Genomic DNA, 16,758 nt, shown 5'->3' on the forward strand with positions numbered 1-16,758 from the left:
GGGCAAGGTGTCAGCTGAGCATCTTGGCACTGCCAGTCAGGCATCCAGTGCCCCGCCAACCTATCTTAGCATTGCTAGGGTAGCACCTGGGTGACACTGAGTGCAAAGCTGGCAGTGCTATGGTGTCCAGGTGACATCAGGGTGTCAGCCTACCATCCTGCTCAGAGCTCACCTGCTCCCATGAGTATGGAAATCTGGATACCGACGTAAATGAGCGGGATCCAGATCGTGTGACCTCGTGAGATCTCATTAGATTTCACGAAGCGTGACGAGGTTGGTAACCGCTTGCAAAATTTATCGACCTCGTCGCATTCCGAACGGGCATGATGAAGTCGATAGGTCGTGCCCCCAATCTGCTTTGTCAAGTAGATGTAAAACATTCCACAACACTATTAACTTCTCCCTAGTGTTCTGACCAATATTTATCCTTAATCAATATCACTAAACAGATGGTCTGGTCATTATCACATTGCTGTTTTGTTGGAGCTTACTGTGCACAAATTGGTTACTGTGTTTCCCTACATTAAAACAGAGGCTATATTCAAAAGTATTTCCGTGCTGTAAAGCCTTTTAGGAAGTCATGAAAGATACTAAATGCAATTCTTTCTTTCACTGTTATATAATGTGACTATGTATCCCAATACTATCACAATGTGGCTCTACTCAAAAAACCTGTGGAGCATAAAGTAGCAATACAGGCTAATAATTCTATAAAGACAAACCAGTCACTGGTTTCATTTGTGAAAGGAAAATTATGTTCAACCTGTAGAGAACATTGATTGGATCATATTTAAGATTACTGTGTCTATTTCTTGTATTTATATTATATAAATAATAGGTGCACCAGAAAAGGTGCAGAAAAGATTGACAATGACAATTACAGAACTGAGAGTTTCTAAGTATTAGGTAATATTGAGCAGGCTGAAGCAGCTGAGGGTTGACAGAGGTATTAAGGTAGTGAATAAATGTTTTTACTTTGGAGAAATCATAAAAATAAAACAGTCACGAATAAATTCAGTAAGGCATTCAGGAGAAGTTTCTTTACAACGATGGTGTAAGAATGTGGAATTACTACCACAAGTAGTTTTTTCTTATTCATTCATGAGATGTGAGCATCACTGGCTAGCCAGCATTTATTGCCCATCCCTAATTGCTCTTCGGAAGGTGGTGATGAGCCACCTTCTTGAACTGCTGAAGTCCATGGTTTAGCAACACCCATGGCGCTGTTCAGGAGAGAGTTCCAGGATTTTGACCCAATGGCAGTGAAGGAACGGAGATATATTTCCACGTCAGGATGGTGTGTGACTTGGGAGGCAACTTGCAGGTGGTGGTGTTCCCATATGTCTGCTGCCCTTGTTCTTGTGGGCTGCGGAGCTCGGAGGTTGAAAGGTGCGGTCAAAGTTAAGGCAAATAATACAGATGCATTGAAGAGGAAGCTGGGGAAGGACACACAAGAGAAAGAAATAGATCGGAATGTTGATCAGGGCTGTTAAAGAAAGGTGGGACGAGGTTTATGCAGAGTATAATTGCTGACAGACTAATTGGGTCAAATGTTTTATGGTGTGCTCTACACTCAATGCAATAACTACATTCATTCCTGAGAACACTTTACACAAACTGTAACTCTAAATGTTCCTAAACTCAGTCAACCTCAGTTTGGACTGTCCCCTGTAGTTCCACTTCTGGATGACTCGGTGATTGCACTTAAGGAAGACATTCAGTGCATCATCAGTCAGTTCTCACTCCTATAATTTGCAGAAGATATTTTTAATGTTTATCATTTACATGGGATATTTAAATTTTGGTGCTTAAAACTGCATAAATCTCCATGTGAATTGCAACTATTACAACAAATATCTGAACAAGACTTCATGAGTCAGCAAGCATCAACAATACTCAGTGAAATACTGAAACCATTGGAGATATCAGGTTTTTTTTGCCAGGATCTTATATCATGGGCATAGCTTTCAATGATGATATCATCCTCCAAATACCACTACTGTAAAACTCTTCTTTTCTTTCTTATTTAATACTGCCCATAAACACAGAGTTTCAAGTATCTGGAAGAGATAATTGTGGCCTCTTCAGTTTACAAAATGGTTAAGGTTGAGAGTAACCTGCCCGGGCAAATCTGCCAATAGCTCTGAAGCAAAAGATGCAATTGAAAAACCTCAAATACTGCCTATTTGTAATTAACTTAGTGCAAAGGATTTCCAAATGTAGCTGTGGTACTCTTGCTAAACCACCGATTACAGAGTAACATATATTTATATACACTCTAATTATCACAGCCAATCATGCTTTGGGATTTTGACCAGATGGTATTAATGTTCTTCTGACCTTCTCAACGTAGTTTTTTGTTTGAATGCCACATATATGTTTGTACAATGTATACTGGAATCAGCTTCAACCGCTTGCATTCATATTTCGCCTTTCATTTTTCATACTCCCATGGCACTTTGCAGCAAAATAACAAGAATGGATGTTGAGCTATGAACAGGGGTTAGGGAAGGTGACTGAGCACTCGGCCACAAGGATGGGCCTTGAGAAGGTTTTTAAAGAGCAAATAAGTAGAAGTAATAAGGTAGAAAGAGATATAGAGATAAATTTACAGAGAGTGGAGTTGAGGTGATTGAAGACTTTTCCTCCAATAATGCTACTGCAAAGTGAATTGTGTGTATGTAGGTTGGGGGGGGGGGCAGCAGGTGGGTTGCACAGGAGACCACAAATGGAGACCCATTGGTGCAATTTGGGAATGTTAAGCTATAGGGAAGGTTAGAGATGGGCAGGAATAAGACTATAGAGAGATTTGAAGATGAGGACAAGGATTTTCAATTGGATGCATTGGCAGACATGGAATCAGTGTAGGTCAGAAAGGACCAGGGTCTCTCATTTACGACACAGATGAGCAGAATTATCTCTCTTAGAGGGTTGTGAATCCTTGGAACTCTCTCCCTCAAGAGACAGCAGATGCTAGATAGAGTCTTAATTATCACAGGGATTTTTTTAAGAGTATCTTCACGCATACATTATTTTTCCCATTGGGGAATAGTGGAGATGTTGTGAAAGGGTCCCCAAGCTGATTATCAGCCGGTTGAACCATGTTATGAACACACCTTCCATGGGCTAACAAGTCATGCATTGGATTTGAACCCAGACCTTCTTATTCAGAGATAGGGGGCGCTGCCACTGTGCCACATGGCCTACTAAGAAGAGGATGAAAGGTTGTCGGGGGTAGACAAGAACATGGGGTTGAGGTTACAATGCAATCAGTCATGACCTTATTGAATGGTGGAGCAGGCCCGAAGAGCCAAGTGGCCTATTCCTGCTCTTAATTCATATGTTTGTATGTTCATATGACAGGGTGAAGGGTGGCTAAGACTTAGTGACAAGGAGAACATCACTTTTGAATAACAAAGAATATTGTGGCTATGGAGCACAAAATTCAGAGCAGGTGGGAAAAATGCATATTCTATAGATGTGCCCAGGATGTTGATCACAGTCGACTGGTCGATCGGGAGGTACTTTCAAATTGACCACCGCAAGTTAACCCCCGCTGTTTGCCTGATGTGTGAAATCGCAGGAAGCACAAATTCTCATGATGTGCAAAATCGTGAGTGCCGAACCTGCACATGTGCAGTGCATGCTTTTTCCCTGCACTCACTCTGTGGAAAGGGTGAGAGTAAAATTTGAACATTTCATGGCAATTCTGCACTCCCTCAAAAAGTTGCTGGCCCACTGTTACAATAGAAACTAAATTACATATTTATTGTTGTGCATTCTTGGTGAAGGCAGCTGCAAAAATCCTGCATAAATTGCTTCTCCATGGGCTGAAAGCAGAATGCAGTTAGTATGTAACTTTTGTTATGTTTGGTCCTTTGTACTTCATAAAGGAATCCACCCAACACTGCGACTTGTCCAAACTAGAATCTTTGATTGAGTCTTGTGTGGTAAGATAGCAATCTGATACACAGCACGTTATCATAGAGTCTGCTAATTACTCCTCCGGAACTTGTACCTTGCATTGACCATTCACATGAATGTCTTATTACCCTCTGTAACTTCTTCTGAAGATGGCCGGATGTGCCTCCCCTTCTATCGGAAGCACAGGTTACATGACTTGATCTCGAGACCGCATGGTGTATCGGTGCTGCCACCTGAAGGTTGGAGGTTGCACACCGTCCAACTATGATACAACCCATAGGCATATCACCACAACTTTCATTTGTTAACTTGGTTGGCAGTGCGTTAGACATTAGCCTTGCAGCTTTGAACTCAGATTTTTCCCAGCCTGATGAAATGTAACCACCACCTACCCCAGTTGACTGCAAAAGCCTTGCACAATACAAATAGCCTTTCCTGCATTATCGCAAGATTTTATCCTTGGGTCTCAGCCTGATACTAGTGAGTAAGGATCCACAGCACAAAAATGTCCTTACGTATTTACATTTTTGGTCTTTTAATCCATCGAGAGGTAGTACAAGGCCTACACTGAGCAACATGTTTGAACATCCCTGTGGGGGAAGGGGCAGACCACGCTAGTGGGTCGTGGTAGGATGACTGTTGAAAAGATAGATCTCAAGTCTAAAGTCTGGCCATTCCTGTTCTGTAGAAATCTTCTGTTGTTCTCTCAGGTTCTCCCATTGGAGTTATGTTTATTGCACCTGGCATTACTCCATGGAAAACAACACTACCTGGTGTGGTGAATGGAGCTAACAACCCTGGGATTCGGGTATTTGAGTATGATACAAATACGTTGGAAGTCCAGGTAAGAGGAATCTGTTCTTGCTTCAGTAAATATGGCTGCACTTTATTATTTTGTAAACACATTTAAAATGCTTCCTTCCTTATTCTGATCTCCTAATAGGTAAAAGTCCTGCACTTTCAACTGCTAAGTATTTCAGAGCAATAGATTCCAAATGTGAGTTCATGGGCGGAATTCTCCGCTCCCACGCGGTATCGGGAAGGCCGTTGTGATCTCGGCCAAGTTTCACAACGGCCTCGGAGGCCGCTCCTCGCACCCTATTCACCCCCCCCCCCCCCAACCCCAGGGGGCTAGGAGCGGCGCTCCATAAATCTCGGCCGCCGGGCCTTGACGCTTGCGTCAAGGTGGCTCGCCGAGAATGACGCGACGGCGGTGCCTAAGTGACATCAGCCGCGCATGCGCAGGTTTGCCGGCTCCAACCCGCGCATGCGCGGTTGCCGTCTTCCCCTCCGCTGCCCCGCAAGACGTGGCGGCTTCATCTTGCGGGACAGCGGAGGGGAAAGAGTGTGTCTCTTGGAGACACCGGCCCGACGATCAGTTGGCACCGATCGCGGGTTAGTCCCCTCCCGAGCCCGGCCGTGGTGCTCACTCCCCTCTCCGTCCCCCACTAGCCTCAAACAAACCTTTGGCGCCATGTTCACGAAGGCAGCAACCAGGTGTGGTTGCCGCCGGCGTGAACAGGTTGGGAACGCCAAGCCGCTCAGCCCATCCGGGCCGGAGAATCGCCGGTCGCCATGAAAAATGGCAAGCGGCGATTCCACGACATGCCATTTTGGGGGGGGGGGTGGGAGAATCGCGGGGGGTGCCAGGGTGGCGTGTCGTGAGTCGCCCGGCCCTCCCGCGATTCTCCCATCCAGCATGGGGAGCAGAGAAACGTGCCCCATGTCTTTTTTTTTGACAAACAATTTTATTGAGGTAGTTTTTTGGCATTGTAAACAGTTACAAACATCAACAGAAAGAAAGCAAAAAAGGCAAAAATGTGCAAACATCCACGTACATTCAATACCTCAGTCGTAAAATACTGCACTAGCCTGCTCCTCTCCCACCGGTACTACCTGCCAATTTATCCCTCCTACTCTACTCTACCCCCCCACCCCATCCCCCCCGCTGCTGACGCTCACTCTCCCGCAAAGAAGTCTATGAATGGTTGCCACCTTCGGGCGAACCCCTGAATAGATCCCCTCAAGGCGAACTTAATTCATTTCCATACCCAGGAAACTTGACATGTCCGTAAGCCACAACTCAGTCTTCGGGGGCTTTGAGTCTCTCCATGCCAATAATATTAGTCGCCGGGCTATCAGGGAAGCAAAGGCCAAAACATCGGCCTCTTTCTCACCCTGGACTCCCGGGTCTTCCGAAACCCCAAAAATTGCCACCCCTGGACTCATCACCACCCTTGTTTTTAGCACCCGGGACATGATCCCCGCAAATCCCTCCCAGTACCCCCTAAGCTTAGGACATGCCCAAAACATGTGTACGTGGTTCACTGGTCCTCCTGCGCACCTAGCACATTTGTCCTCTACTCCGAAGAATTTGCTCATCCGAGCCACCGTCATGTGGGCCCGGTGAACGACCTTAAATTGAATCAGGCCGAGCCTGGCACATGTTACGGTCGAATTTACCCTACTCAGGGCTTCTGCTCACATCCCGTCCTCCATTTCCCCGCCTAGCTCCTCCTCCCATTTGAGTTTCAGTTCCTCCGTCAGGGACCCTTCCTCCTTCATGAGCACCTTATAAATATCAGAGACTCTACCCTCCCCTCCTTCCCCCCTAGAGACTATTCTGTCCTGGATCCCCAATGGCGGGAGGTGTGGGAAGGATGGGACGTGTCTACGGACAAAGTCCCGCAACTGTAGGTACCTAAAATCATTTCCCCTTACCAGACCATATTTCTCCTCCAAGCTCCTCAAACTCGCAAAGCTCCCTTCCAGGAACATATCGCCCACCCACCTCACCCCCGCCCGCCGCCATGCCCGAAACCCCCCATCCATACTCCCGGGGGCAAAACGATGGTTGTCGCAGATTGGCGCCCAGACAGACACCCCCATCTCCCCTACATGCCTCCTCCACTGGCCCCAAATCCGCAGGGTCGCCACCACTACCGGGCTGGTGGAGTACCTGGCCGGCGGCAGCGGTAGAGGAGCCGTGACCAGGACTGCCAAGCTGGAGCCCCTGAATGATGCCGCCTCCACCCGCTCCCAAATAGACCCCGTACCCACCATCCACTTCCTTATCATAGCGATATTGGCCGCCCAGTAATAATTAATCAGACTCGGCAACGCCAGCCCTCCCTCAATTAATCAGACTCGGCAACGCCAGTCCTCCCTCACGCACCCCATGTCTTTAAGGAGTTAACTGGAGTATTAGTGAAAGTGTTACAATTGACCTCAGTATCCTCGATTAGGGAGGGCGAAATAGCTAGAAGTCTCTACTCCTGATTATTGTCAAATCATTGTTGTTAATTGCACAGTCCCTTCCACATGATGAAAGGCCACTTGAACAAAGTATTGGATAGTTGTCAGCATCTGTAGAACCATCATATCTCAACAGCCAATGCCTCCAGGAGAATGGGGGAAATGGAATGTTTGCTTTATATAATTTAGATACAAACATTCAGCCAATATATTTACTCAGCCTTGTCTACATTGTTGTGTTATGTACTCTGGGATAACACAGCCTGCAACTGGATGCAGCTTTAACCAAAAGACACTCCAGACCTTGAAATTAGTTCAATCTGATTTATTGAACCAGTAGCACAACTAGCACAGTTCTCTATGAGTTCGACTCTCTGCTAACCTAAGTGTGGTTACTCTGTCTGACTGAACCAGACTATCTCTTAGCCATGTGCTGGAGGTGTGATACTGTACATACACCCTGATTCACTCTGTAGATGTTCATCAGTGGAAAGAGGCGGAGTGTGAGTGCCTCGTGCCTTTTATAGTGAGATACCATCCCTGAGTGTCCTGCCTGCTCGTTGGTCATGTCCTGTTCTCTGTGTTCATTAGCTGCCTGTCTGTGCCTGTCTGTATGTCATTACATCTCCCCTTTTAAAAAAAATGTTTTGTTGGCACATGGGAACGTACTTACATGTGGTGGCATATATTAACATATTTACAAGCGGTGGCATATGTGAACGTATTTACATGTGAAGACAGCTGTCTAATGTGAGAAAACAGAACATAGCAAACAAAACAAATGTTCATAAGTCCAGTCTCTGGGGCTTGCGTCTGATCCTTGTCGACCGCCGGAGAGATGGTGGTGGGGATGACGGCGCCTTGACAGGCGGGATGGAAGCCTGACTGTTGGCCTTGTAGTTCGAGGTATCAGGAAGTGGCATTACAACGGACGGAAACAGCGAAGAAAGCAGTTGCAGGCAGGCAACTTTGCGCAGTGCCCGTCTGTTTCGTCGCATAACAAAACCATCAGCCATACGTACAACATATGAGCGGGGCGCAGCCTGTCGAACAACGACAGCTGGAGCAGACCAGCCACCATCTGGTATCTTGATCCTGACAGTGTCTGCCGGGGATAACACGGGCAAATTGGTGACATGAGCATAATAGCCCTGCTTTTGCTAGTTTCGGAGCTGCTCCACCTTCTGCAGCACCGGGAGTTGATCCAGGTTGGGCAAGTGTATGGTTGGAAGTGCCGTCCACAGGTCCCTGTTCATCAGTAGTTGAGCCGGAGACATGCCAGTGGATAGTGGGTCGCCCTGTATGCAAACAGCGCAAGGTAGATGTCAGAAGCAGAATCCGCGGCCTTGCAGATGAGCTGTTTCACAAGTGCACCCCTTTTTCAACCTTTCCATTGGACTGCGGATAGTGTGGGCTGGAAGTGACATGTTTGAAATGGTGTGACTTGGCAAACATAGACCACTCGTGGCTGTTGAAGCACGGGCCATTGTCACTCATGACAGTGAATGGCATACCATGCCTGGAGAACGTCTCTATACAGGCCTTGATGAGGTCTGAGAGCTTCATGACTTCAGGGTAATTGGAGAAATAGTCAATAATCAACACGTAGTCACAACCATTTGCACGAAAGAGGTCGATGACAACCTTGGACCACGGGGAGGTCTCGTTTTCGTGCTGCTGGTGCGTCTCCTTGCTCTGCGCTGGCTGGAAGCGTTGACAGGTCACACCGTTGAGGACCATGTTCGAGATGTCCTGGCTAATACCAGGCCAGTAGACAGCCTACCTGACTCTGCGTCTGGACTTCGATGCCCAGGTGTCCCTCATAGATTTGGCGGAGCACCAAGCTCTGGAGACTGAGTGGAATGACAAATGGTCCAACTTGGGGAGGATACCATCAATCACCGTCAGGTCGTCCTTTACATTGTAAAATTGAGGGCACTGCCCTTTCTGCCAGCCATTGGCGAGGTGGTGGATGACACGCTGCAAGAGGGGGTCTTTGGCTGTCTCCTCGCGGATGCGAAAAACCTTCTCATCAGACGCTGGCAGGGTGCTAACACACAGCTGCACCTGTGATTCAATCTGCCGGATGATTTCCAGCGGTTCACTAGGCAATGTGATGGAGCGGGACAATGCATCAGCGATGATGAGCTCCTTGCCAGGCGTGTACACTAAGTCAAAGTCGTACCTTCTGGGTTTGAGGAAGATGCGCTGCAACCGAGGCGTCATGTCGTTCAGGTCCTTGTGGACCAGAGGCCTATGATCCGGATCAACAGTGAATGTCGGCAGGTCGTGAAACTTGAGAATGCCAGTGAGAAGACCCAGGCACTCCTTCTCTATTTGCGCATACCTTGTTTCGGTGGGTGTCATGGCCCTCGATGCGTAGGCTACCGGTGCCCAGAATGAAGTGTCATCACGTTGAAGCAGCACCGCATCGATGCCACCCTGGCTCGCATTTGTCGAGATCTTTGTCTCCCTGACTGGGTCGAAAAATGCAAAGACGGGTGCAGTGATAAGCTTGGCTTTCAGCTCCAGCACTCTGCCTGATGTGCTGCCTTCCACTCAAAGGCAGTGGACTTATTCACCAGGTTTCGTAGGGCCGTGGTGTGTGAGGCCAGGTTTGGGATGAACTTGCCCAGAAAATCGACCATACCCAGGAAGCGCAACACTGCCTTCTTGTCTTCAGGGTCCTTCATGGCTTCAATGGCCTTGGCCTTGTCTGTGTCCAGGCGCATGTCCTGCTGAGAGATCTGGTCACCTAGGAACTTGAGTGTCGACATGCCAGAGCAACATTTGGGCCTGTTCAGCTTCAGGCCATTGGCATGGACATGGCAGAGATGGGAAACATGCTCTTCAGGGGTCGTGGACCATATGATGATGTCGTCCACGTACACACAAACCTATTCAATGCCCTCCATCATCTGCTCCATGATGCGATGGAAGATCTCTGATGCCAATACAATGCCAAACGGCGATTATAACAGTATCTGCCAAACAGTGTGTTGAAGGTGCAGAGCCTTCTGCTGGACTCATCCAGCTGGATTTGCCAAAATCCATTTGACGCATCTAACTTGGTGAAAAAACGTGCGTGTGCCATCTCACTGGTGAGTTCCTCCCGCTTCAGGATGGAGTAGTGTTCACGCATTATATTCTTATTGAGATCCTTGGGATCAATGCAGATGCACAGGTCTCCCGAAGGCTTTCTAACACATACCATCGAGCTGACCCAGCCAGTCGGTTCGGTTACCTTGGAAATGATGCCCTGTTGCTGAAGATCCTTGAGCTGTGCCTTCAGGCGTTCCCTCAGTGGAGCCGAGACCCGGCATGGTGCGTGGACCACTGGCTTGGCATCAAGTCGTAGCAGAATCTTATATCAATATGGCAGCGTGCCCATCCCGTCGAACACATTCGGATACTGAGCAAGGATGTTGTCAATGCCGGCCTGAAAATCCACATTGGAGGTTGTCGTTGTGTAAACCCGCTGCACGAGGTTCAGCTGCCTACAGGCATGCACGCCAAGTAGGGATGCCCTGTTCTGGCTTGACAATTTCAAAACGTAACCGTGCATGGGTGCTCCGGTTGGAGACGAGTAGATGGCAGGATCCCAGTGCCGTGATGGCATTTCCGTTGCAGTCCAGACGCCTGCACGCTGCTGGAATGACCTTGGGAGGCTTCTTGATGCGTTTGAAATCTGCCTGAGGAGGTTGGCAGAAGCACCTGTGTCCAGCTGGAACTGGATGGAGCAGTGGTTGACCTGCATCACCGCACGCCATTCGTCCGCAGAATCCACAGTGAGGATGGATTGAATTTGTGACGAGTTGGATGTGGCATATTCACATTTGGTAATGATGCCCACACAGTAGGCGGAGTCCAGGCATTCTTCCTCCAGATCCGTTGTGCTGCCAGGATCAGAATCCCGTAATCGTTGCACACTCTGAACGTGCCGTCGTTGGAATTAGGAGCGCTAGCCCCTGACTGGTGGTGCAGACCTGCACAAGGCTGCATAGTGTCTAGGCTTCCCGCAATTTAAACATCCCCTGCCTCTTGCAGGGCAGTGTTTCTTTAAGTGGGCGTTGCCGCAGTTCGAGCACGTCATGACGTCGGCGTCCTGACGCTCCGCACGTCGTCGCACATGCGCAGCGCGGGTGTTGTTATCCCGTTCGCATTGCGCATGCGTGGGGCCCAGGAAAAGCGTGCAAAATGGCTGCTTTCACCAATGCTGAGGCGTTGCATTTGGGGGATGGCCTGCACACTCTCTGCCTCGTGGGAGGCACATTTTTCATTTTCAGCCGATTTGTACCGGGCATAGCGATTTGTGGGGTGCTCATGCACTGTGCATGTTTCAATCGCGACTGGCAGGGTCATATGCTTGATTTTCAGTAGCTGCTCTCTCAGAGGATCAGAGTGAACTCCAAAAACGGTTTGGTCTCTGATCATGGAGTCAGCAATATCACCAAAGTCGCAGGACAGCGCTAGCAGGCGGAGATTCGTTAAGAAGAGTTGAAAGATTCATCTTTACCTTGTAGACGCTGTTTGAATATGTAGCGCTCGAAGATTTCATTGGTGTACACTTCACAGTGACTGTCAACTTGTCCAGGATGGTCTCAAACTTTGTCTTGTCCTGGCCTTCGGTGAAGTGAAAATAGTTGAAGAATTGAGAGAAGCGCGATCTTCCTTGCATCAGACGCACCGATGAGGTCTAAAGCTTCGATGTACAGCAGAAACTTTTGCTTGAATGTCCGCCAGCTGGCACCGAGATTGCCGGAGGTCCTGAGCTGGTGAGGAGCCTGAATCTTCTCCATGGTACCGGAATACATTTGCTGGTGGTTACGGAACGGACTGAGGTAAACCAACTAGATCAAGCAGTCTCCTGGTAGCATGTTGTGTTATGTACTCTGGGATAACATAGGGGCTGGTTTAGCACACTGGGCTAAATAGCTGGCTTTTAAAGCACATCAAGGCAGGCCAGCAGCACGGTTCAATTCCCGTACCAGCCTCCCCGAACAGGCGCCGGAATGTGGCGACTAGGGGCTTTTCACAGTAACTTCTTTGAAGCCTACTTGTGACAATAATTGATTTTCATTTTTCATTTCATTTTCATAACACAGGCTGCAACTGGATGCAGCTTTAACCAAAAGATTCTCCAGTCCTTGAAGTTAGTTCAATCTGATTTATTGAACCAGTAGCACAGTTATCTCAGTTCTCTGTGAGTTTGACTCTCTGCTAACCTAAGTGTGGTTACTCTGTCTGACTGAACCAGACTAGCTCATAGCCACGTGCTGGAGGTGTGATACTGTACATACACCCTGACTCACTCTGTAGATGTTCATCAGTGGAAAGAGGCGGAGTGTGAGTGCCTCGTGCCTTTTATAGTGAGATACCACCCCTGAGTGTCCTGCCTGCTCATTGGTCATGTCCTGTTCTCTGTGTACATTAGCTGCCTGTCTGTGCCTGTCTGTATATCATTACATTTACTTCGAGGTTAAACTTGATCCAACTCTGTCTCTGTCCAGTGAGTACCCTGCTGGCCCACACACAAGATTGACACCTCACACCTCCAGGGTTTCTAATTTAATGAGACTGAAATGAATGCTTAGCAATAGCGATGTTGGGTGCGATTTAACGAAAACATTTCTAAGTGTAATTTTGGGCACAGTTCGCGGGTTGTTTCTTGAAGGCCGTGTTGGCAAGATTGCAGCTCATATTTAACAGCACCTAGTGCCAAAAATGAGCCCCCACGAGTGTCTTGATAATACTGGCTGTCACGCCGTCTGTTTCGCCAGACTCGCGTCTCAGCGTCTCACCGCTAACAAGGGGGAGCTGTTTTTAAACGCTCCCTCACAACACAATCCCAGTCAACATACAAGCATGGCAGTGCACAGACCAGCTCCTCACTTTGGGGTTGACGACTTGGACAGATTTATTAACACTGTGAATGAGAAATGGGGCATCCAGTTCCCCCAAGAGGCTCGGAGGGCCAGCAGCGGGACCACCAGTGCCACCTGGGAGGCAGTGGCAGCAGCTGGTAGTGAGGGCAGCATGACCAGGAGGAGGAGGGTCCAATATTGGAAGAAGACCAACGACCTCCACCAAGCTGCAAAGGGAAGTTACCACCTTCTCCTGGCATCAGTTCTGCCTGCCACCCCTCAAATTTCCAACTCCCCCCAACCCCCACAAATCACTTGGTGACACCTGCACCTTCCCCAAATTCGATCTTGTGCTTGTTCCTCAGTAGCCCATGCACACAACAACACAATCCCTTCATGTCCCGCTCGGGAACAGGGGTCCAAGATCAAACGTCCCCAATGCAAACTCTGTGCAGAGGATGGGTCTGAGTGCACTGTCAGCTGAAAGACAGGAGTCAGACTTTGGCATAAACTGAGGAGCACCAGAGCAAACCTCACAACGGGTTTTCATCACTCCCCTGCTTTTTGTATTGACCCAAGTTGGGGGGAAGAAGGCGGATGAGGGGGGAAGGAGGGAAATGGGAGGGAGAGAGGGGAATGGAAAGATGGTGCACAAAGAGGGGGATGGGGTCGGAGGGAAATGGCAGAGGAGGGGAATGGAGTGAAGTGGGGGAAAGAGAGGAATAGGAGGAGGAAAGAGGAGAATGGAGGGTGGAAGGGGAATGGGGGAAGGAGGGAAATGACGTGGGGAAGTGGTGAACTAGGACAAAGCATCATCCTATGAGAAGTGGGTCAGGATGAGGGCCTCCCTGGTCCTCAGGGCATGTTGGACCCTGGCCGCCACCTGTCCTCCATCCTCCAGCTCCTCCCCGAACTCGTCCTCCATCCCTTCCTGGTCTGCCTCCTCTCCTCAGACAAGGCCACATGTCCGACCTCCTCCAGCATGTCGCTCCGCTGCAGTGCCAGGTTGTGGAAGGCACAGCAGATCACCACAAAGCGGGAAACACTTTGGGGGTGAACTGCAGTCCACCATCAGAGCGGCCCGGGCACTGGAGCCACAGTTTGAACAGTCCATTGCACCACAATGTGGCAGCATGGACCTCATTATATCGGGTCTCCGGCATCCACACTGGTGTCATCATCATTGACCTCAACGGATACCCCTCATCCCCTATGAGCCAACCCATTATCCTCAGGGTGCCCCCCTCGTAGACATTGGGGATCTCTTGAGTGTCCCAGGATGTTGCTGTCATGCATGCTCCCTGGATAGTGTGCACATACATGCATGATCTGGAGGTGGTGGTTGCACATGAGTTGAACATTCAGTGAGTGGAACCCCTTTCTGTTAATGAAGGGGAATCCCTGATGCATCCCTGATGCCTCAGTGCGTGTAAGACTACATGCATTCCATCAATTACCCCTAGATCTGGGGTGTCCCGGTGATGGCAGAGAATTCTGCAGCCGAGGCATCTTGGTGGGCTTGTTCAAGCTCAAATTTGATGTAGTCAGCTGTCCGGGCATACAGGGCATCCGTGACCTCACAGATGCCTTTATGGGTTGAAGCTTGAGATATGCTGTACAGGGCCCCACTCGAGCCCTGGAATTATCCGGTTACAAAGAGGTTCAGGGCTACAGAGACCTTCATAGCCACTGGAAGCGAGTGTCTTCCTCCTCCACGGACTGCCAAGTCCACGAGGACATGGCACAGGTGCCGCACTGTCTCCTTGTTGAGGCGGAATCTCCTGCGGCACATGCAGTCCATCATCTCCTCGAAAGGCCAATGACGCCTAGACACCTTGGCCCGTCACTGGCGTCCCCCTCTGGGTCCATCCTCGATGTATGGGCAGCCAGGCCTTCAGGATGTGTGGGGGGGCCTTTGACACTTAGGGTGCAGCCTCTAGCCTGCTTCAACGTTGCTACCTTCTCTGGCATCTGAACGCCAGGGCTGCCACTAGCACTGCGAGGGCAGCCTCTGCGGGACCAACACTGCCACCCATTTTGGTATCTGTAAGGAATTGATGAAAGAAAGAGACCAACATGAGTTGGGGCTTCCATCCGGGACCCTCAAAACCCCCAAGCCACCCCCACCCTTACATGTCCCACCTTCTCTCAGAGTGCCTTCCAGCGAGCTGTTGTGCTGGAAAACCTCACTCTCCACACTCACCCCCGGCCACTGCAAGAGCCCCTAGATCCTAGACCCCTGCCGGGGGCATTAGACAGATGCTCTTCCCTGATCCACACACACGCCCTTTGGTCGCGATGATATCCCTGGTGCTGAAGCCCAGCTCTTGAGTGTTTGATTGTTGGCTGCTGCCTCTCTGGTGCTGATGCTTATAGAGGTTAGGCAAACTGTTCAGGCTTCAAAGTTTGATTGAAATACAAGGCAAGATTATCATCTGAGACATGGCATGTGTACCCACAAGTATCCACCGAAGTGATGCTTTATTTGCAAAAAACGGTCAACATTAACAAAGATTCAAAGATCTTTGTAACATTCCCATATCACACCAACCAGTAAACAACAAGTAAACATCACGGTTCCATATTGGTACCAACACAAAGCTATATCAGCTCATGTTCACAAAACAAACCAAACACACGGTATTACCCCTCGCAGGCTCCTCAACAGAAATGGAGGATAAGCCGGAGAATATGTTATCATGTCCAGAACTTTGACTTGGAAATTATCTGTCCATCAATGCGTGACTTGTTTCACATATCAGTGTCATTCTCTGTCCGGGAGCCGTAACTGTGCAGGCCCCCACATGGCCTATTCTCACCAGAACTTAATCCTGGCATCCACATATTCCAATATCGCTCAAGGTGCAGTTGAACATCCATGACTTCCAGCGTGTTTAATCCGCGGTGATGTGCCAGTTACATGCATCACTCACCACACCAGCAACAAAAGCATCAGCAATCTGCAAAAGCATTTCTTCAATGGCAATAGTAGCTGGCCCATTTGGAACAATTTCACGCACCAGGTACCACAGCGTTTTCTTGCTTCAAACCGGATTGCTTTCTGGACTCATTTGTCCCCCTGAGCCTGGTATTCTAGGATCCCGACGTCTTAGAAAAAAATGTCCTTATTTCCAGTTACAGAAAAGAATGAAAACAGCAACAGCAACCTCCAGGCATTTGCAGCCAACAGCAGGAGCAAGCAGCAAACACAGCCTGCAGCTGTGAAGTGCTCTCACAGCTAATAAGGTCAATTCCTTATTAGCAATAGCCTTCGGCTGTGAAGTTAGAGGCTGCTCACAGTCAAAGGGAACTCTAAATTTATTTTAAAAATTAAAAACCCCACCCCAGACCAGGGTCAACTCCTGACCTGGAAACTTTCAGCCCCTGACCAAGCCAAACCCCTCCATGAGGGGCCCCATGATCAGCTCCAGTACCTTTGCGCTTCATGCCAGAAAATAGAAATGGCCACTCACCTCCTCACTTCCCCTCATCAGCCATTGTGGCAGCTTCGCGTTTTAAAAAAAACAATACAAAACAACGCCCACGTTATTTCTCACTGGGGAACTGGTTAATTCCAGGGAGGCCGTTACATTCAACTTCAATCTCGTTAATGTGAATGAAATTAATGCAAATTTGATGTTAAAGATCTGCTTGCCATATTTGGGCAAGATCTGGAACTTGCCATCAGGAGCGGGCTGGTTAGGTGGCAAACTGA

At 48.8% G+C, this 16,758-nt stretch overlaps 1 protein-coding gene across 5 annotated transcripts in view; it reads left to right on the forward strand.

Annotated features, from left to right (window-relative positions):
• The window catches only part of smpdl3b (sphingomyelin phosphodiesterase acid like 3B), a 119,235-nt gene that overhangs the window by 97,996 nt on the left and 4,481 nt on the right, over positions 1-16,758 (forward strand). For all 5 annotated transcript variants that reach the window (XM_038796425.1, XM_038796421.1, XM_038796427.1 and 2 more), the window contains one exon: positions 4,635-4,768. In XM_038796425.1, coding sequence (XP_038652353.1) covers positions 4,635-4,768 — 134 coding nt within the window. The remainder of the gene's footprint in view (positions 1-4,634; positions 4,769-16,758) is intronic.

Source organism: Scyliorhinus canicula, chromosome 1, assembly GCF_902713615.1.
Source record: "Scyliorhinus canicula chromosome 1, sScyCan1.1, whole genome shotgun sequence".
In the NCBI taxonomy this organism is placed as follows: Eukaryota; Metazoa; Chordata; class Chondrichthyes; order Carcharhiniformes; family Scyliorhinidae; genus Scyliorhinus; species Scyliorhinus canicula.